The sequence below is a fragment of the Apis laboriosa genome, unplaced genomic scaffold (assembly GCF_014066325.1).
Source record: "Apis laboriosa isolate Shangri-la unplaced genomic scaffold, ASM1406632v1 scaffold112_cov148, whole genome shotgun sequence".
In the NCBI taxonomy this organism is placed as follows: domain Eukaryota; kingdom Metazoa; phylum Arthropoda; class Insecta; order Hymenoptera; family Apidae; genus Apis; species Apis laboriosa.
Genome location: NW_025220865.1, coordinates 3027216 through 3049894, shown reverse-complemented (window position 1 = coordinate 3049894; position 22679 = coordinate 3027216). Strand labels below are relative to the sequence as shown.

Genomic DNA, 22679 nt, shown 5'->3' with positions numbered 1-22679 from the left:
TGAAATCTTTAATTTTATAGTATATATTTATAATATTATTTTTGTATAGTATATATTTTATACTATATATTTTATCATTTGATGATATTTAAATAAATATTGAAAGGAAAAATTTTGTAAATTATAAAAGAAATTTATTTTGCATGGATTAGTTGTATTACGATTGCTGAATATATATTGGTTAATTTGATTTAAAATTATAAGGCACATTTATAACCTACAAATTCTGACTTGTCAATTCACTAGATTATCATATTTGGCTTAAAAGTGATGTTTATAACTTATAATCTACAACCTGCAACTCGTGGATTAACTACTATTTTTAGAAATTATTCGCGAGACAATAGTAAGAATATCGTCAAATTTAAACTTTGCTTCAATCACAATTACATAGTCTTAACCTAACACGTTCCAATTTCCGCGTCACGATGAAGTCTTCGACTGATATTCAAGTAAAAGTAACAAAATTTCTCGTGCGCACAACTATCACGTTTCCCGCCACAATTTCACTCAAATATTCTTTCCAAGCTCCTAAACACCTATAAACCGAACGAGCAACATACAGTGAATCACTTTTAAAGTTTCGCTTGGTGACGTCGCAACAACTTTCCATCGTTTCCTGCTATTCAGGCATATTTGAGATGAGAAGAAAGTAAAACGATTCTTAATACGTACCATAATAATATTTATTCCATTTGCCAATTTATCTTGATACATGTATAACTCTATAAGATATTATTTTTCGCAATCGATTCTCCGATCGTTTTCTGCCATTTTAACCTGACTGCGGAACGCGATAAAACTAGTTGCCCTTTACTTCGGTTCATCTCTGTAACTTCTTAAAAACGCTACTAGGTGGCATTTACAAACTGCAATTAATGTTACGATGGTCTACGTTGAACCAGAAACTACGAACGACGTGTCATTTACGTTAATAAAATTGCATAATAAAATAAATCATAACGGTAAATAAAGTGATGAAATTAGGATTTAATAAAAATAGGGATTGAGCTGTTTGAATAATGTATTTATATTAAAAAATTATTTTTGTACAGAATCGTGACATAACCTAACAAGTATCAAAAGTAACAGAAATAATACAATATTTTTGTGTATAAATATTTGTTTCAATGTTTCAGATCGATATAAATAACCAAATTTTTTAGATAATGTAATATTTTACAGTTTTGATTTATTTTTCATTATCTTCATTCAATAATGAAAAATTATTGTCTTTCTTTATTTTATCGCATTATTTGATAAATGAAAATCATTCATTTATCAAATTATATTAATTTTTCTTAATTTTTCTTAATAGAGTTTATTTTTGAAATTTATTCTCAATTTATATCTTCGACTGATATGGTTAACTATAAGATCGGTTTGACAATAGCCATTCTTCTTTTCTGATGAATGAATACGTATTTTTAATTAACCGTCTGCGAGACAAGCAAAAAATTCATTTCGCAATAATTTGTGAATCTTTTATTTCGGTGAATGTACACGGTTTCCAGGAATCAATAACTAAAGTTTGGTAAAATCAACATAACTGGATCTGACCAGGCCCAACGATTCTCATATTTCATGCATTCCTCCTAAATTTACAACGTTTATTAGCTATCCTAAAAAAATTGTTTTTTATAGTAACGATACTTTTTTAATATTTTGTTATTGCTAATTATTGAATTTTGCAAATTTATAAAAGTATAAAAAAATAAAAAACGAAATATTTCTCTTTTAAAATATTAAAATGAAGCATTTTATTTTTTTTTTCTTTTTTATAATTTTTTTTATTGGATAATAATTTTAAAATTATTTCTGTAGATTTTTATTAAAAAATCTTTTAATTTCTTTTAAAAATTTTAATATAAATTTAATAATAATAAATTTTTAAAAATTGGTAAAAGATTTTAACGATTGATAAGATTATTTTTCACAAACAAGAATGGTAAATGATAAATCATCCTTCTTCACAAAATGAGAATTTGTATTAATGAGGACACATTACTGGTTTACAACATAGTTAAAGGGAAAATGGTAGATAATTGCCTGTTTCGCAAATTAATCTTTTATTTTTTTCACAGACAAACACAGACCAAGACGTGTTCTTTTAATCCAAAATCCACGATGAACTCGAAATATTAACCCAATTACTCTTTCACTGGCACGAAGCTCTAAATCTTTGTCAATGATCTCCGCAAAAACCTGATCTTTTTTTCTTAACAAAAAGAAAAAAAAAGAAAAAAAATGGCCATTGTGGGGTGTTTCATTCAAGTTCTCGAAAAATTCTCAGAATCCATTCAATAACAAGAAATCTTGAAGAAGATTCTTCCATAATGCGCCATAAAAACTATTTTCTATTTTATTTGTATGAAACAAAAATGGAAATCTTCTCGTTGACATCTACGAATGACAAAGAATTAAATTTCGTTTTGTTATTTTTATTTTTTTCTCTTTTTTCTTTTATCTTTGTTTTTTTTTCGAAGAGATTTCAATTTCAATTTCAATTTCAGAAAGAAGAATATAATACGATACAATAATAAACATGATAACGATAATAAATATTAAGAATGGTTTAACGATCGCAGGAATTAAAAGAGTTTTGTCATCGAACTCTTACATGTGATATCATATCGGTTGATCTTCACAGGTACTGTCTGACAGGATTTTATTATACGTTTAAAAAACATAGATTTCATAATAAATCATTGTATTCAAAGTGAAATATTTGCATTGAAAACTTCTGCATTAAAATTTCTTACAAGTCTAAATTAGGTTAAATAAAATTCTTTTTATTTCTTAAGATATCTAGAGTCCCCTAGAATCTTAGAATTCCCTAAAATCAGATTAATTTAAATTTCAAATCAAATAAAGATTCTTATTAATGGAATTAGAATGAAAATATTTAAAAAATAAATATCAATGTTGTTAGAAAATGTTAATAAATGTAATAAAGGTCATATCTTCATCTTTATATAATTTAATCATATAAACGTATTCACAAATTAATTAATGTCTCATGTATCATCTTTATAATTTTCATTCACTTCTTTTGTAAAAATAAAAGATGGTTGAATGAAGAAATCAAATTGAAAAGAACATCTTCCCACGATCGATGAGAATAATCAATCACTTCCAATTGATAATAATAAAAATCCAATTAATTTTTTAATAATTAATCGTATACCGATTTAAATCGCCTTGAAAAATTTTTTCACGGCGTATTTTATTCTCAATTGCATTCAGCAGAAAATCTATAATGTAACTTTCAATTTACTGTTCTTCATTGAAAACGTTTTTAAAATGTTTAAAAACCATCAATTTTTATAAAAAAAAGAAAAATAGAAAAAAATTATTTATCACTAAGATTATGTTAATATTCCTTTCTTACAATTTTGACGTTAATTGAACAGTAACAATAGAAGTAACGTGAATACATAGTATCATAGGAAAATCATGCAATAATCTTGATCAACGTCGACCATGTGAATGACTTTCGATTCTAAATAGTAAATTATAGAATTGAATACGAATAATGATGAATTTCTCAATGAAATTCTATATAAAAATTTGAAATTACCAACTTTACTTACATACATATATACATTTGTTTCATTTATCTCGATTAATTAAGTTTAATTGGATTTTTCTTTTATTTAGATACACATACTATTATTTAAATTAATTAAAACAAACATTTTTAAAATTTTTTTATATAAACAATTTTCTTGTTAATCAAATTATCAAAAATTAAATTTTTTACTTTTTATATTATAAAGAATATCAGAAATAAATTAAATAAAATCTCTTTTATTTCCTAAAGTATTTAAATATTAAGTTCCCTAGATTTTTCTAGAGTTCCCTAGAATCCATTATTAATATTATGTATTTTTCGTTATTCAAAGTTTTATCAAGATCCGTAACTTCGATATTTCTCGTCAAAAACGGAAAAATAGTTTTATTTGGAAACCATTGAAACGACCGAAACAGGGATGTAATTAAACTTTTCCACGTGAACAATTAAAAGTACTGAGAATTCCGATAAAATCTCGGGAATACACGTTCCCAAGTCAAAAAGTTTGCAAGAGATACAAGTGAAAGTGTTGCTATTATTATTGTCCATGATTACCAGGAAAAGCACTATTTAATTTACAGGCTACCGAGGATGAAAGCATTTCGATGTCGCATGATCGTTTTCAGCGAAAACCAGTTTGCATACTCTCGATCATCAATGACATTAATTTCAGTGGATCCTTCCTTTTTTCCGTTTTGTTTCGTCCTTGATCACTTCCATCTATTTAGATTTATGAACCGAGTCATCGATGACTCGATTATTTAGACGAAAATGAGTATTTTGGTCGACAAATAGGTGAAATCCATAGGAAATGACAAAAATAAAGCGGCCATTGTTTCAATAGGAAATACCATTTTTATACATACTCTTGTGGAGATAGTGTTCGACCTTCACAAAAGCGTAACGTTCATAGGATCGTGCGAAATTTTTTATTTTATGGTGCTAAAGCATTGGATTACATAATTATGGAATTGAACATAATGTTTTATCATGAGGAAAATTAATTTCTTAATTATTATATATAATTGCTGTTGTGTTTAATTTGATTTCTGTTTTTTATACTTGAATTTTATTATTTTTTGTTTATTTATTTAAGCTTATCTATTAACAGTAATAGTTTAAATATAATTCAATTATTTATTGTTTTATTTATTTTTGTTTCTTGTACTTTTTAATTGTATGCATTTTTTTCACAAAAAGCTTTTTTTTGTCTTCCATTCTTACATTTTTCTATTTTTTATTTTTCCATTTAATTGTTTGTAATGTAATAATAATATTATTATTAATAAATAATATTCCAATACATACAAACGTACAAATTGGACACTTTCAAATTCCCTAATACTTGAAACAGGTTTCTAGTATCATGTCTAGAACTAAATAATAGATTGCAGTGTAATAGAACAGGATTTATCTAGAATTCAGAAAAGAAATACAAACTGCAATTTTTCCCAACTCACGACTATGTAAAATATCGATCTACGTGTAGCAAAGTACATAATGCACGATTATATCTCCAGAAAAGATCGTAGATCGCGACTCGAAGTCATTGTGACTAACACGACACTGCTCCTTGTCTATTACGTAATATTCCTAAGAGTAAAACTTAAGAACAAATAGAAAGCTGCCTATTGGTAAATATTTTATCATTTTCTCATTATCATTCTTAAAATTAAAAAGTTTGCAGGAAAAACAATATATAACACGTATATGCTTTCGATATATCGAATATTTGTAATATTAATATATCGAATATATTAATTATATTTTAAATAATCGAGTTCGAAGGAATTAGCCGAGCTCACCCGAATTTTTCCGATCTGTCCCGAGCCCGAAATACTTTGGGATCTCTAATAGCATCGCAAATAAGAAAAGGAATCTTTCTCTCTATTTTATTCACACTTGCAGTTTTTTACTTTCATCTTCGATATATTCAAGAAATGAATGGATGAAAGAAAATAGTCAATAATTTCTAAATTGGCATCTAGTTAATAATAGACGTATAACGAGTACTAACAATATGGAATGGAATATTGTATTTTGATCATTAAAAAGCGCTACAAACTTTTTGAATAACCTAATATATAAAATTGTATGTATGGAACGTTAAAAGAGTTTCGATTATATTTATCATTCTATGAATATGTTCTATTGAATATAAATGAAGTTTCCGGTTATTACGATAACCAGACTGGTCGAAACAGAGTAATTTCTTTTTTTTTTTTTTTTTTTTTACCATTTAACTATTAAATTTTTCATTCCGAACGTAAATTTGTTATTTCATCATAGAATTTCAATATACAAATATATATATATATATATATATATATATATTTTACTAATGATAGAAAATTCGATTTTGCTTAATTTGAATTATTTTATATTATTAAAAACATTTTTATTACCCTGTAAAATATAATTGGAATTTCAATTACAAGAAATTGGACTTCTTTCTTATTCAATTTCCTAACTTAAAACATTATCGATATTAATTATCGATATTAATTAATTGTGGAAACATTTTACATATTTTATTATTATAATAAAACTTTCATTATCAATGGATAATTAATTTAATGATAAACAATACACATTTTTAATTCAAGATGATTGTTTGTAAAATATTTTTTCTGTTTGGATCTTTTGAATTTTAATTTAAAATTAAAAATTTCAATGATAAGATACATTAATTCTCTATAGAAAAAATCTATATAAACAATGAAACATTATGTTTTTTTTCATTTTAAATCCTTACGAGGAACACAAGTAAAATACATATGTTATTAATACCTAACTACTTTGTAATTTTAATCGTCCCTCCTCATTTAAAATGCTAAAGCATTTGCAACAGCATTACTTCATTACGAGATTAATGGTATACGTGTTTATACATACTTGAAAAAATGCAATCTACAATAAAATCGTGCAATAAAATTTTCTTCGTGAAAATTACTTTTGGAGATAAATAAATTTTTTAAAATTAAAATAATCTCCTATTCAAAATGATTCCTCGAAGCGATGTTCATTTAAAAATTTCAAAACATTCCTCGTTTAACGTCATTATCGATCATTATTATTTTATAAACAAAATAAATTCTATTCGAAATATATCTAAAAGTTCAAATAGGTCACTATAGCCGATCTAGACACAAATGTATCTTTTATCTTTTACATGCATACACACACATATATCGTCATCCCTCGACACTTTATCACATTTTATTATTATATCACAATCCAATTTCGATTGAACCAACAATGAACTACTTTCTAATCTAATCTTCGTCCTTTTTTCTTCCTCCCTCCCTCCCCCCTCCCCCGCCATTCCGGTTTCGCGATTTTTAACAAACGGCAGCAATCGAAAGTTTTCATTTTGACGCGCAACGTGGGCGTTGATTCAATGCTGATCCAACTTTCCTTCCGGGATCGTCGTCGTGTCTTATTCGCGTGTTAAAACGTCACCTTTTCTGCTCGCTTCTTTGTCGCTTGTTTAGTCCCAGGCATGCGTGAACCGACCCAACATGCAGGTTAGTTGCTGTTTCCTCTCGGTGTATCTTCTTTATTCTCTTATTCTTTTCTTTCCCCCCTCCTTTCTCTCTCTCTCTCTCTGTCCTTTTTTTCTTTCTTCCTTTCTTTCTTCGAGCGCGTTGCGCAGCGGGCGAGGCGAAAATTATGTAACCGTGCGCGGATTTCTTCATCGCAACACCGCGACTCGTTGTAATTACATTTCCACCGTGAGAGATATCAGTTTCTGGCCAGCGAACAAATTGTTGCTGCGCGGCCGGACCTCGTTAGCGCAATATATTCTAACGACGATGTTTGTAACGTGTAACACGTCGGTATGCGATACGTGTGTAACATTTTCTTCTACAGGATGTTTGATATAATTGTGGTCGATCTTTCGAGAGATCGATTATAAAGATCGAGGAAAAATTTTCGATCGAGTTGCGAGTTGTTACGAGCAACTGAAGTTAGCGTCGAATAAAAGCGAGATGAAGATAGAGTGAGATGGTGATGGTGACCTAGATAGAGTGAGACAGGGATACGTGAAGAGTGAATCTAAAAAATTTATAAATTAATAAATAAGTCTTAATTAATACTTTTGTCATATCAATTTTTATGTTTGTTATGATCTTTGAAATTGATTTTCTAAAATTGTCTCATATATATATGTATCTTACATTACATATTTTAAGAAGATGTTTGGAACGAATTTAAAATTATATTAGTTTCAATATTTTTTATCAAGATTTCTTTTCTTTTTTTATTTATTTAGAAAATGAAAGGATTTGTAAATTGTAGACATCATCTCTTTAGTTAAAATTTTTTGCTTGTTATTTATTTTTTTTTTAAATCACAAAGTGTTTTTTGAGGTTATTATTAATGTTCTTATTAACTCGTGACAAGAATTTAACATTGTATTCGATCGATTTTAGTATAAAGTTAAATTTTTATATTATATCTTTCTTCATCAAATATTCATAAAAATATCTATAACTTTGCATCACATAATAATTTCCTACAAATTGCTTATTACTCGATTACTTTATTATGTAAATTTTACATGTATAGTATTTCTCCATATATTTAAAAAGAATTACACCACATAAAACTTATTACACAAACTATAAAAATGACTTCACCTTTATCTATATCATTTTTAGTATGTCTCTTCGTAATTTATATGTTAATGAGTCTATAGTATCATTGGAAAACTGTTATATATATAAACTGTGTGTTATTATCTGAAATATCTATCTCTTAAAAACGTGTCATTTATGTGATACATTTATATTTATTATGTCTAAAAATATTTCGAAAATAAGTAACTGTGTGAAGTACTTATTCTTGGGATTCGATTTTTGATTTTTGATCAAAAATTCATAAACAATTCTCTTCAAAATAGAAAAATATATTTTACACATATTAAATATTAAATGTATAAAATTTCTAAAAATATAATATCTTATATCTTAATTTCTTTTTTAAATTATTTTTCTTTTCTTTCCACTTATATTATATTTCCAACACAAATTAATAAAAATAATTATCCTTTACGAGTTCAATTCTTCAATTTATCGATTCATTCATTCACAACAATTTTTCCGGTTTTATGTTTCAGCGATGTGACGCAGCCCGCCAGGAATATTTTCACGCAAAATGATTCGTGCCCTTGTCCTTCTCTGCATGGTCGTTCTACCTCTTGTACGATGCCACAAGGTAAGAGTATTGTCGAGTACCATCGGGATAAACAAGGACAATGCTTTATTCCGTGCAAATGTTTCCTTAAAACAAAGAACACGTGTATACGTTGGTCGTGGCGTTGACTCGAAATGACAAGATTATTCGCGGAATCGGACAAAGTTAATTGTCGATCCAACGCTGATTACAAGACCAATTCACGCTGCGTAAACATTGGCTTCCGTTGCAAACGTTAGGTGCTTCCTCAATAGAAGAAAGAAAAGATAATTACGCTCCTATTTATGTTTATCATTTTACGTTATTAATAGAACTTCTTCGCATAATTCTTTGCATAATAATATTTTAATAATATTACTAGTGCTAATAATAATCATATTTATGGTTTTATAATGTTATCTACGGAGATCTCTTACATAATTTGATTTTTTTAATATTATCAGTGAATTTTAATACTAAAATAAAATATATATGAATATTGTAATTTTAATATTGGTAAATTTTCAAAGTTGAAAATTCCAGATTGGTAATATTAACAAATTTTAATTTAAAAAAAAAAAAAATTTCAATTCTATCTATTTAATTATCATTTCATGATATTATCGACGGAGTTTCCTTACATAATTCGATTATTTTTAATATCTTTAATGAATTATAATATTAAATACAATAATATAATAATATTAGAAAAATCAAAAATTTTGTAATATTAGTAAATTTTTTATAAAAAAAAATAAAATCACTATATATTCTATTTATGCTTAATTTTGCAAAAGAATCTATTCAAAATAAAGATCGATAAACTTATTTTACCTATCTAAAATATTAATCGTTGAACATTTGCGTAACAATTTGTATTTTTCAATGAAATAGACTATGAAATATTCCACTGCTGAAATAATTAATTCGTGAAGGAATTGCGTTTTATTTCCTTTTTTTTTCTTCTTTTCTCCTTCAATTGAATTTAATATACAATTTCATAATGAATAATTAAGAAAACATGTTTCGTGGAAATGTTTGAACAGATGGTATCCCTCTCTCTCTCTCTCTCTCTCTCTCTCTCTCTCTCTCTCTCTCTCTCTCTCTCTATTTTGCACAATGGGAAGTGAAAAGTGAGTCAAGTGTCGTAAAAGAATGCGAGCACGAGGATAATAGGGACAATGGCGGCGATAAACGTCATCGGTAAAGTAACGTGGGAAGAGAGAGAAATAAATTACTGCATTGAACTCGAATCTAACGTGGTGCTTTTTCGATATAATTTCGAGCGCATCACTTTGGACGACGATCAATCCCCGATCCGATCAATCGATAAATTGACTTTCCTTCCTCGAAAATAATGTTTTATGTATTTTTAATCAAGCATTGATCGATCGATTCTCGTAATTTCTCGTAAGTTAATTCAAGAAAATATATTGGAAATAAGAAGAAACGAATAATAATTAAATATCTCTTAGAAAATCTTGAGATTAATTCTCTGTGAAAAAAAATAAATCACAGCCACTTGAACAGAACGATTGATACACGATTGATAAGGGCTAAAGGATAAATAAAGAAAAAGAGATAATATGTAATAATGAAATGATAATAAATAAATCAAACGAGATGGATAATATTTGAGTTGACGTAGGATTTGCCACAAGTTGATAAGAAGTTGCGTCGAAATGCGATACGATAAAAAAGATTAATTCTTAATAGGCAAAAATTTGATTCGGATTTTCCCAAAGGAACTTGAAGAATTTGATAAGAATTGTGTCATATTTTTGTCGTGTGATAAGGATATCTTTTCTGTTTACATTGTAATATCATCTACAAACACCATCAAAGCTCGTAGAAAATATGATATTTTCATTGATATCAGACAATTCAATTGTAATTCATCGTTAGACTAGATTATATTTGCTATATTTCACACGTGTCGACCAACAGAGATATTAATTATAGCTCTAAGCTTCATAAGTCCACGAAATCTATAATATATTACAATTTTTTAAGATTCGGTGCAATCAATTGCAATTTCCAACGGACAGAATCTGTCGTGATCGTAAGATTTGAATGATTTGTGAGTGTGCGATATAAAGGCGGATTTCTGATTTAAATAAATCAAATGATAATGTCGTTGAATTTAAAACAGAGGAACGAAATAAATTAAATTAGAAAACTAGAGAAATATATAGAACAGATTAAATCACTAGGAAATTCCATATTTTTAAAATTCTTTTAATTTTAATATCAGGACACATAGATATAGATTTAATTTTTTAAAAATTGGATAATCAATTTGGATGGAATCGATTTGCCTTTGTACAGAAAGAAAAAAAAAATAGGTATAGAAATCTAGAGATCTCTAGCAAAAATCATTAGAAAATTCCATATTTTTAAAATTTTTTTAATTTTAATATCAGGACACATATATATAGATTTAATTTTTTAAAAATTGGATAATCAATTTGGATGGAATCGATTTGCCTTTGTACAGAAAGGAAAAAAAAATAGATACAGAAATCTAGGGATCTCTAGGAAAAGAAAATTCAACAATAAATATTCTTTTTTCGATATTTTTTTGAATACTTATGACAGGACGATAAATCATCTACGTTTTTAAACAATAAATCTATATATTGATATTTAAAAAACAATTTGATTTTTTTTAAATAAATGTCACACGATTAATTTTCGAGAGAGAAATATTATGGAAATTACGTTGCTAGTTACAAACATGAAGACATGTAAGACCGATGCTTTTAAGCAAAATGTTAATAGGTCGATAAGTTTCGTGTGAATCCCTGATATAATCAGACATAATCAATCTTTGTCAAACTGAGCGATATATATCTTGCGAAGTGCGAGCATCGTGCAAGTCATTATCAACCTTTCTCCTTTTTCACGCTTTAAATAGATCTTCCACCACCTCACTTTAATTTTTCCATGTTAATTACCATCAATATTTAAAAATTTTAACTATTCCAAGAATTATAATAACGACGAATGCCGAAGCAAAAGAGTTTAAAAATCCACCAGGTATCTTCTGTTTTCCATTAGATCCCTAGATTAATTCACTAGGGAGAGGGGGAAAAAAATTACTAGTTCATAAATTGCGCCGGTAGAGGGCGCGGGTTAGCTCACACTTGCATTCCTTTATATTCCTTTCATCAATTTATATTATATACGACGAGAATCGTTTTGCCATCAGACGATCGTTAAATTTCTTACCTGACCGCGCCTTTCAAAATAACGTGTCGCAATAAAATGAGAAAAATCGTGAATGGCTCGCGCTCGTTTATCCGCCAGTGATCGGCCATGGCAAATGCGCGCCGCTGCTTCATTGCTGTGCCAACCATTCAAGAGAGGGAAATCGTGCTTGGGGTTCGTAGTACGCATACAATTAGGAGAGCAACATAGGTGATACGGATCTTTTTCGAGCAAATCCGGTTCTTTAACTCGACGAATGGGAGGTTGTCGTCGTTAAAAAATAATTAAAATTTGTTTTAACGAATTGAACGCTACTAAATGAAAGAACTGCAATCAATTAATGATTTGATCGAATTCATTTGAATCGGAAAAAAGAAAGAGTCAGATTCTAAGATCTATATATATATATATTAAAATAATAGGTTTGAGATATTCAATTTTAAAAAAAGTTAAAATTTCACCCTTTGAACGATTTGTTTTTTAATTGTAATTTTTTAAAAAAATTGACATATTAAAATTACGGAGAAACTAATGAATGTAAAACAAGCATTTTTTACATAAATAAATCTACCAAAATTATAACAAATTAAACAAATGGAAAAGAAGATACTTTTATCCCTTAGATATATCACTTTACAACAACAAAATCACAAAATCACAATTGGAGGGAATCATGGTAACGAGCCTGCGCGTCGGGGAGGGCCAACGTGGTTTACAAAGTTTACAAATAGGACGGAGCCCGTGATCGAATTTCCCAACGTAATGAGTGAAAGTGATCGACCTTAAAGCGAGCGATCGTAAGCCAACCGAGCGTTAGTTAATTGCGGCTCGATTTCTGTGACACGGCGTACGTGGCTGGGCGATCTTAAATGGTAGAAGCAGACCTTGGGCCGTGATTGGAAAAACTTTTAAATGCACACGCATCTATTACCACGTATCACGTATGCGCCTGTTGATCATTGTCCTCGCGACTGCACCCAATTAACCATGCACTTGGCGGCGACAATGCGACTCTTTGTAACGAAACTGCCCCGGCCGAGATTTGCTAATACGCGTAATTGCCGCAATTGAGGAGGAGGAAAAACGCGCAACGCCAGGCGTTTGCTCGCCCGGTTTTTTTACGGGAGTAATTATGATTTGGAAAGAACGACGATGACGCGAAGGATTTGTTCTCCTGTTTTTGCGAGAATTGAAAATTGTTTTTTTTTTTTTTCGAAGAAAAAGCGAGCAAAGGTTTCGATTAAGGAGAATTTTGAAAATTGTGATTGATTATTGAAATTGATTTTATTAAAAATTATCGTGGCCTTGAAAAATAAATCGATTTTGTCGAAAAAATTTAAGGAAAAAAATTCGATGGTGTGGATTGAGATTATTCGTTTTTTTTTCTTTTTTTTTTTTTCGAAGAAAAAGAGAGCAAAAGTTTCGATTAAGGAGAATTTTGAAAATTGTGATTGATTATTGAAATTGATTTTATTAAAAATTATCGTGGCCTTGAAAAATAAATCGATTAATTTTGTCGAAAAAATTTAAGGAAAAAAATTCGATGGTGTGGATTGAGGTAGATTCGATTATATAATTAACATGTCAATCGAATTACGAATTTGAAAGTATACGAAAGTATTGTAATAAAAGTGACAGATATTTTTTTTTTTTTTTTCGTTTCCTCGTTATGTTATTATTATAGTTCGCGTTATAGTTCCCACGATAGTGCCACGATTACTTTTTCTTCGATATTTCAACACTTCGCTCTTGGCCGGGAACAATAACGAGCGAGAGAATATATCTCCATAACGTGAAAAAAAAAAAGGAAATTGATAGCATCGAATCGATATCAGTCGCTCGAAATTTAGTAAATTACATAATGATTGATAATAATAAGAAAATTATCTGTGGCCAGTAAACGAAATTATAGATTGCAAAATGATATTTTCGAAATATTTTTCGGTTTTCTGAACGGGTTATTTATTTTCTTTATATTTGTATAAGTGAGGTTAAGTTTAAATTAACCAACTTCTTAGGTAAAAAAAAAAAAAAAAATAATATATTTTCTCGTTGAGAAATTGAAAACTTTCATCAATTTAATATATAAATTGATGAAAGATAAAAAAGAAAAATCGAAAAATCATAAATGTTTTTTGAAATTAAAAAATTTGATTTATACAAGAATGAATAGTACGAGAACGGTTTAGAAAATCAAATCTAATCCAGAGATCTTAATTAAAATCGAGTTGTCTTATGGGCCCCTTAATTAAACTTTCGTCACGCGAATATCAACGCTTTTTTTTTCGTTCCACGGCGGAAACGACAGATATAAAACACATTCTTACGGTAAATTTCTTGCCTGTTTCAGATCCACGAACACATGACAAGGGAGGAGATGTTATCGGTGTTTCACACAGGACACGAGTCTGGTAATCACAATAAAAAAAAAAAAAAATAAAGAAAAGAAAATTAAAATATCTAACTAAGATAGGCAGCCATGTTCTCTTTCAATTTAAACACTATTCACATTTACTGCCTTACGAAGAAATCGAATTCTTTAAATTAAATTTATTTTCCATTGTATTCTCTCATTAACGTATTCGAGATGAAACAAAAAACGCGTTATTGCGCAAGCGCAGAAATTATGCTGGTTTTCTATTCGTCGAGATCCATCCGCCATTTTTTATTTCCATTTTCAAATTTCAAATCGAACAAGCTTCGAACAAACAAAGGATTAATTAATTAAAAATATTTGACAAGTTAATAATATTCTCTGGCGAGATTTCAAATCGATTTTGATATTTCGAAAATATTTAGAAATAATGAAACGAAGAAAATTTTTCTTGAAAGATTCGTTTCAGTGTCACAACAACTTCGATTCATTATTTACGAGTGAAACAATCGATTTCAATTTTACTTTCACAATTTTAATCAAGGTTGATCGTTAATTTACATCATTAGTAGAGAGTATTACGTATCTCTATTTGCATTTACTTTAAAAACACAAAGCGTCGTGAAACTTAACGTTGACTGACTTAAAATTATTTATAAAAACCAGTAACTTAAAGTTAAATTTAAATAATTCTACGAAACAATTAAAAAAAGAGAAAAAATTTAATTGATAATATCATTTTTCTTTTTTTTATTACAAAATCATATTTTGTATTAATATTACGTGATATAAACTGGGAATCCACCTAATCAAAAATTGAATAAATAAAAATTGCCTGGATATAATCGCAATGTAAAACCATAAAGAAAGATAAAGAAGACAAATCTTTAAATTCTAGTACCGACGTACGAGATTGTGCCTGTATTGCATTCGGTGCACAAAAGGAGTACAAGGGAGCCGGAGATACACTTGAAGGCCTTCGGGAAGGACATCAGTCTGTCGTTAAAGCCTACGGAAGGGTTGCTCAGAGGAAATCATTTGCCCATGTGGACCGTCACGAAGAATGCGTCGCAACCTGATGGCCTCCGCTATGAGAAGGTGACGAATGTAAGTTTTCCGCATACATTGCGAAAAATTATTTTTAATTTTATCTTTTTTTTTTCCCCCTCTCTCGAAAAAAAAAATTAATTTTTTACTCGATCTTTCCACATCTTTCTTTTGTTTGCGAGTATTTAAAAATGAAAAGAAAACGAATCAGAAAACCAAATAAATGCAAAATTGTGCAGAATCGCATTAAAATCCTCGTCAAGCATTTCAAAATATATTTTAATATTATCTTTCAGCATTTATCCTCGTCCTCGACCACAATATAAATTCCCATTCCTTTCGTCATGTCATTCGACATTTAACGAGACACGTTAAGGTGGAGGCAAAAAAAATGAGGCCTCTTCTCTCCTCTTCGCAATTTTTGCCCCAGAGCCACGGAGTTTGCATTATCCCTTTAAATGGTCGAAATCGCATAAAATCGCCTCTACGTATGGCAAACAACACCGTGGCCACACATATTTTAATAATTGTTCTTCCCGTTTCAGGCCGACGTGGATATCGGTGACATCTATCAAGACACGACGAACATGGCGTCCATTCTGTTGCACCGGGACACGAATGGGAAAGTGCTCGTTGTAAGAAGCTATTCTTTCTTAATGCACCCTTTCGAAATTCCCGCCATTATTGCGGGCTCGTCTTTCGTCAACTGGCGCGATTCACTTAGGAGCCGCGTCTCGGTTATAATTACCGTAATACCGCGTGAATCGTTGTCGTGGAATTAGCAGAGACACGATTAAGAAAAGATTGTAGTGAATCATTGTTACGACGTCTGGCAATTCGTGAAACAAGAGAGTAGGAATTTAACGATATGAGACAGAGAAAAATTTATCGAAAACGTGGTAACCTAATTAATTAACCTAACCTAATCTAATCTCTTTTTTAATATTAAGTCCTATTTTCTATTTTATTCCGTAAATTCCTTGGTGTTGAGTCGAAATAGTGCACCCAATTTCCTATCCTACTCGATTTTTCTCAGTTTTTCTCTGTCAAAAAATTTATATTCATGAAAGATTTTTAAATTTTGTATCGAAAGATACACTATTGATTAAAATTTGGAATCGTCAATATGTTTGATATTTAAAACAAAAGTAAGATTAAAATTGTTTGTTTGTTCAGAAATTTTTCCTTTTATAATCAAATCTATTTATCAAATAGTTACGCATTTGACAAACAAAATAGAACATTGGAAACGAAGAAAAGTTACACGAAATGACATTTCGCGATCGTTTTGACATTTCCATTTCGAGCTCGGGTAATCGCACAAAGCGCGTTACGAAGATATCGCTTGTGCAAAACCACGGAAAAAAGTAATAAAATTCACTATATCGGTTTCATCTTGCAGAACAGTAACTTATAGCTCACTAGGTAGCTAGCTATATATACTCCATGATTATGCGTCCAACCGACCGAGACTCAATTTCACTTAGGAAGTTCGATCTTTTATGAAGTCATAAAAAAAAAAAAAAAAAAAAAGGAAAAAAAATCTCAAGTTATTGCCAAAGCTGCTATTTACTCATCGAATTACTCAAAGTCCATTGACAGAATTGTTAGGAAAGAGATACTTGATTTAGGTGTAGCGGAACTTATTTATAATTATATTTCATTACAAAACTTCTTCTTTTAAAATCATCCACTGGAAAAGACTAGTTTATCTTGTAATTTATTTTTTTTTTTTTTTTATCTTTAGTACAGTATATAATACAATACAGTATATAAAGAATATTGGTTTCAGTATAATTGGTATATAAAAGTATCTTACTATACTATACTATATTGAGGATGCTTAAATATTATTACATTATTGAGAGTATTTTTTATATCTATTTGTTTTATATTCTACTATTTAAATAGTATAACATTACCAATAATTATCTTCATATGATTGCCTAGATGTTTTAAGCAAACTTGAGTAGTTAGTTAAGGAAATGAAATTACCATGCATTTGCGGCTTCTATTATTAGAAATTGAGTATGTTACGGAGAATAAATCATTCAAGAAACAAATTGCCCGTGGATTTATGTTCTTTGTGCTATTCGCTAGGAGAATAATTAAAAACCATTGTTATGATGATTGATAGTGCAATTTGAAGGAAAATAATGCAATTAGTAAATTCGTGTGTAAATATAAGAAGGTCTTTGAATTTTTTTCTTTTTTGTGAGAATAACCGATAGAACTCTTGTTAATTACATAACAAGACGTGAAACAAACAAATTGTCTCATTGTCAATTCCAATAGTGAAATGTATTAGAGATCTACCTTGACAATGATTTCATTTATGACCACGGGTAGAATTCTTTAAATCAAGCGAATCCATTAATAAAATTTGCACGTGGAAGTATTTCAAAGTCATTATCGTTTAGTATTAATAACATTTTTTTTATTAGCGTCGAGGTGTTTCTTATATAATAATACTAATGACTTTAATAACATTAATAATTTTTTTTTATTTCATAATGAAACTAAAAATATTATTATTGATATTATTTATAAATATTTATATTATTTATTTTGGATGGAGACAAAATTATTATAATTAAAAATTTTAAAAAAAATGTATAAAATGAATCTTAATTCGTTATATCATAAAAATAGAAAAATTATTTTATTATTTAATTTGTTATTAAATTAACAAATTATAAACTTTTACGAATAATTATATATATTATGAATAATTATATAAAGTATAAGAAAACAAAAATAAAGGAAGTATAAAGAAAACATTAACAATTAAATGCAATGTAAATTTTCTATATGTAATCGTTGAAAAAATCGTATTCACGTTCTCGAATGGAATTCCGATTCTTTCACCTTGATAATATCTTGGCACATCGAATGCACATTATGCAGCAATTCATTGAAAATTCAGATCTGAAATTAACATTTTCTGTAACATCAGAGTATTCTCTACGGTATAAATTTCACTGTTTATAGTTTCTTTTTATCACTTTATTCATGCTTCAAAAATCGGATGAAAGGATGTCCTTGACAACGATCTGTTAATCATTGCGTAGGATGAAGCATGTTTTTGCAGTGGACGAGAGAAGTGCGAACAAACTTTTGGAAAGCAATTTCGACATATGATAAAGTATATAAAAAATGCGAGGAAAAACTGTTATATTTTAAAGAATAATTACACGTGATAAAATTTTCTTAATGCATGTTCTTAAATTTTAAACACGTGACAATTTGTTTCCCATCCAAAATCAATAAATATTTTATTAAAATATAATATATTTTTAAAATATTTTATAATTTGATAAAAGTAACTTGAGTATTTTATTGTAACAATTCTATTACACAAAAAATATAGGAATTTCTTCCAATTTTTATCTACAATAATTAAATCAATCAATTTTTATCTGAAATATTATAAAATAATTAAAAATAGTTCTTTACTTTTAATTCATCAAAAAAATATCACGTTAAAATGACATTTACTTGTTGTGAAACATCTATCAATTCTATTTAATGTTTATCTAAAATACTTTAATGTCGAATTAACATAAGGAGTTAATCTATTCTGTAGATATATTAACCACTAATAATTGTCTTCTTCCATACGTTAACCACTAATAAATTTCTATTGTAACACACCTTGCTGTCAAGTCATAAGTAGCTTTACCACTATGGACGACCTAACCTAATTTAAGAATCCCGCACATTAACCACCAATGATTCTCTTGTTACGACTCTTGTATAAATAACCACACGAATAAATTCCAAAGACAACAAATATCGTCAATCCGCATTACATAATGCCGTAAAAGCGTTGTTCTATATGACCCCACGTGTCCTGACCTTTCGCTTTCACTCTCCCTCTCTCGTTTGACCAATGTACCTCTCTCGAATCGCGAATCGAATATGTTGATCGTACCCGGATCGAAAATATCAACAATCGATCGATTGATTTCGATTACTTTACAAAACGCGAATTTCATTTTCGTTAAATTCATATTAGAATTAACACGTTGCTGTAATTACAAACGATATAGACATAAGTCGTTGACCATCGAATGGAAAATTGGCGTATAGCGCATGCGCGTTTAAGCTATTAACCGATTATACTTCGTTATCTCGTTAAATGTGCAATTAACATATTATTGCGACAGGAAATGTTAATTAGTGCTATTGTTTATTTTATAATTGAGAAAATTGAAAAAATAGCATGAAAATTGAAAATAAGAATATAAAAATATTGAAATTGTAGAAGATTTTTAAAAAATTTTAGATTAGTAGAATACTAAGTTTGAAAATTAAAAATGAGGATTAACCTTAAATGTGTTTATGAAAGTAATTTTTAAAATTATAAATGAATAATAAATATTTAATATGATATGATTTAGATATCTAAAAATAATATAATAATAGAAAAAAAAGATATAATAAATTGTTATCTCTCTCTTATAAAATATCAATATTATATAAATTTAAAAGAATAACAAGATTCAATCTTGATTCTAACTAGGATGGCAATATTGGTTCAGAACTAGTAATACGACCACTGCCAGATAGGATATTGCACGAAGTAGTAGGCAAGAATTCGAATCTTCACAGAGAAGAGTTATTGCCAAACGTGACACGAAGTAAAAGGAACTTGAAGCATACGAATCATCACGTGGTATACAAGAAAGTGAATCGTTCAATTGGCGACGAATACAGCGATTACAGTGAGTGATCTTTACGTGTTACCACATCGAAGGTGAAATCCACTTGAGATCGATTTCTCGTGATTAAACATCGATTTTAGCATTGATGGAGCCTGACCACATGGCCAAGAGGTTTAGATCTAAACGATCAATTTCCATCAGAAGAAAGAGGGAAGCACCATACGTGATCTACCCAGAAATTCTGTGCATCGTTGACTATGATGGATACAGGTTAGTTAAAATCAATATTTTAGAAAGTAATTATTAAAAGCATTATTGATATTTTGATTATTTAATTTAAAAAAAATTTATCAAAATCATAAAATTTTCTAAATTCCATAAAAAATATGTTATTTAGTATAACCTATATTTAATATGTAATTTAATATAAAACAAAGTTTATAATTTAATCTTTGTTTTTTATCAGATTACACGGTGGTGATAATGTACAGATCAAGAGATATTTCGTGTCCTTTTGGAATGGAGTAGACTTGAGGTACAAATTATTAAAAGGACCAAAAATTCGCATCAGTATAGCTGGAATCATAATATCACGGGTGAAGTACAATTTGATAATCTTTTACCAAAATATGATTGTTTCATGAATCAATCTAGTTTTGGTTATTCAAAATTTTCTATCTATTTTTTTTCTTACCTGAAACGATATTATTCAGGGAAGAGATGCTACGCCTTATTTGGAAAGAAATCGCGTCGGTCGAGATGCAATCGATTCGGCAGCTGCGTTGACCGACATGGGGAAATATCTCTTCCGAGAAAGACGACTTCCGGTGTATGATATTGCTGTCGCTGTTACAAAGTAAGAGTGCACATTTCTTTAAATTAGATTTAACTTTTACGTTTCACGTGATTAACATACGAAAAAATGTTCTATTCTGTTAACTTCTCTCTCTTTCTCTCCTTTTTTTAATATCCTTCTCTTTATCCCTTTGATATCGATATAATACATTTAAACAATTTGTATTTTTTTTCTTTTTTACAATCAAAATTGGAAAATAATGAAACTCGAAAGAAAAATAATGATATAGTAACTTGAAAAAAACGTATTTGAAAGATTATTATTATAGAATGCCGATTTCGATCAAATTTCAAAAATGAGTATATCTTTGACATTATGCTATTTTATCATTTTACCACAGCAGTGATTTGGTGATTTCATACTGTTTGATTTTTATTTCGCAAAACAGGTATGATATGTGCCGTCGTAGGAAAGGCGGCCGCTGCACTAAGGGAACTGCCGGTATGGTTTATTACATAGCGATCACGCTTTCTTTTTCAACTTATTTAGTTTTCTTCGATTTTTTCCTTTTTTTTTTTTTTTTTTTTTTTTTTTTTGTTAAAATCTTTTTCTCTAATTAGCATTGTATAGTATTCACATCTAGCTTGAATGTATATTAGTTTTTCACATTGCCAAGATGGCGTACTCAATGGGGATGGTACGTTTATGGAGGTTAACTCAAAAGTGAAATTCTTTTTTGTTGAAATAAAAATCTATATATGTATTAAAATATTTAGTTTTGATATAAAAAAAAAAGCACAGTATACATAATATAATATAATTTAATAATAAAGGTTTAATTTTAATAAACGAGAAAGAATTTCACTTAATTTTTTGTAAATACGGTATTTGAAAAAAAAAGCATTTAGTTTATAATTATTTAATAGTGTACGCCATTTTAGTAAAAGACTGAGCTTGCTAAACATTTTGCATATTCATTATTATTTTTGTAGGAACGAATTATAAGATAGAATTGAACTTAAAAAGGTAATGGTATACTAATCATATATAATCAATAACATACAGGCTTTCTTTTTTATCTCAATTACATCATATGATTATTTATGAATATGATCAAACATAGGAATTATTCAGATTAAAAAATCAAAATTTATGCATCCTAAACTTCTTTTTAATCAAAAAATATCAATAAGCATGTATACATAGTGTGGAAAATTTCACTTAAATTTTTAAAAATCATTGAATCATTAATAACAAGCTCCATTATAGACATATATATAAAATAATATAAAAAAATATATTTCGTTAAAGGGAAAAATTAATTTACAAGTTTTTTAACTCGTTGTTTACAATACGATGTACATAACCTCTACTTTTCTCAACAAATTTATATGTATTACATACATACATAAATGATATTCTTACATATTATTTCGAGAAATAACAGTTTAAAAACTATTAAAACAAGAATCTGTAACTATTCATACCTGAGATGCAATATTCGCTAATTGGTAATTATTATTTACACGCGTGCTACTAGTAGTATATTTGCTTTATTATAAATTCACCGCTATCATCTTTCGCAAGCCGTATCCTCAATGCTGAACGAGGATATTTTGAATAGGATATGTAATAAAGCTTCACGATATTTGCTTTATTATCAATATCATTTTTCGTGAATCAATATCATTAATCATCTATTTTATATGAAATCTTGCAAAAATTTAAAAAAAATATAATTTTTATAAAATTTTCATTTGCATTACGAAATGTCATTTTATATTTTCATTATTCATATATAAAGTTCGTTCATTTCTTTTCTATGATAATTAT

At 28.5% G+C, this 22679-nt stretch overlaps 1 protein-coding gene and 1 long non-coding RNA gene across 12 annotated transcripts in view; one reads left to right on the top strand and one right to left on the bottom strand.

Annotated features, from left to right (window-relative positions):
* LOC122714342 (venom metalloproteinase 3) overlaps positions 1-22679 on the top strand; it is a 66543-nt gene that overhangs the window by 37018 nt on the left and 6846 nt on the right. For 8 of the 10 annotated variants that reach the window (XM_043935633.1, XM_043935642.1, XM_043935673.1 and 5 more), the window contains 8 exons: positions 8697-8794; positions 14313-14373; positions 15235-15443; positions 15929-16018; positions 19909-20110; positions 20191-20320; positions 20517-20646; positions 20764-20906. In XM_043935633.1, the coding sequence (XP_043791568.1) occupies positions 8735-8794; positions 14313-14373; positions 15235-15443; positions 15929-16018; positions 19909-20110; positions 20191-20320; positions 20517-20646; positions 20764-20906 (1025 nt within the window). In that variant the 5' untranslated portion in view covers positions 8697-8734. Of the gene's footprint in view, positions 1-6926; positions 7425-8696; positions 8795-14312; positions 14374-15234; positions 15444-15928; positions 16019-19908; positions 20111-20190; positions 20321-20516; positions 20647-20763; positions 20907-21294; positions 21348-22679 lie in introns of those variants that run through there. The other 2 variants (XM_043935666.1, XM_043935656.1) reach the window with 2 other exon arrangements.
* LOC122714419 overlaps positions 1-22679 on the bottom strand; it is a 47993-nt gene that overhangs the window by 22912 nt on the left and 2402 nt on the right. The gene's annotated exons all lie outside the window — the stretch shown is intronic.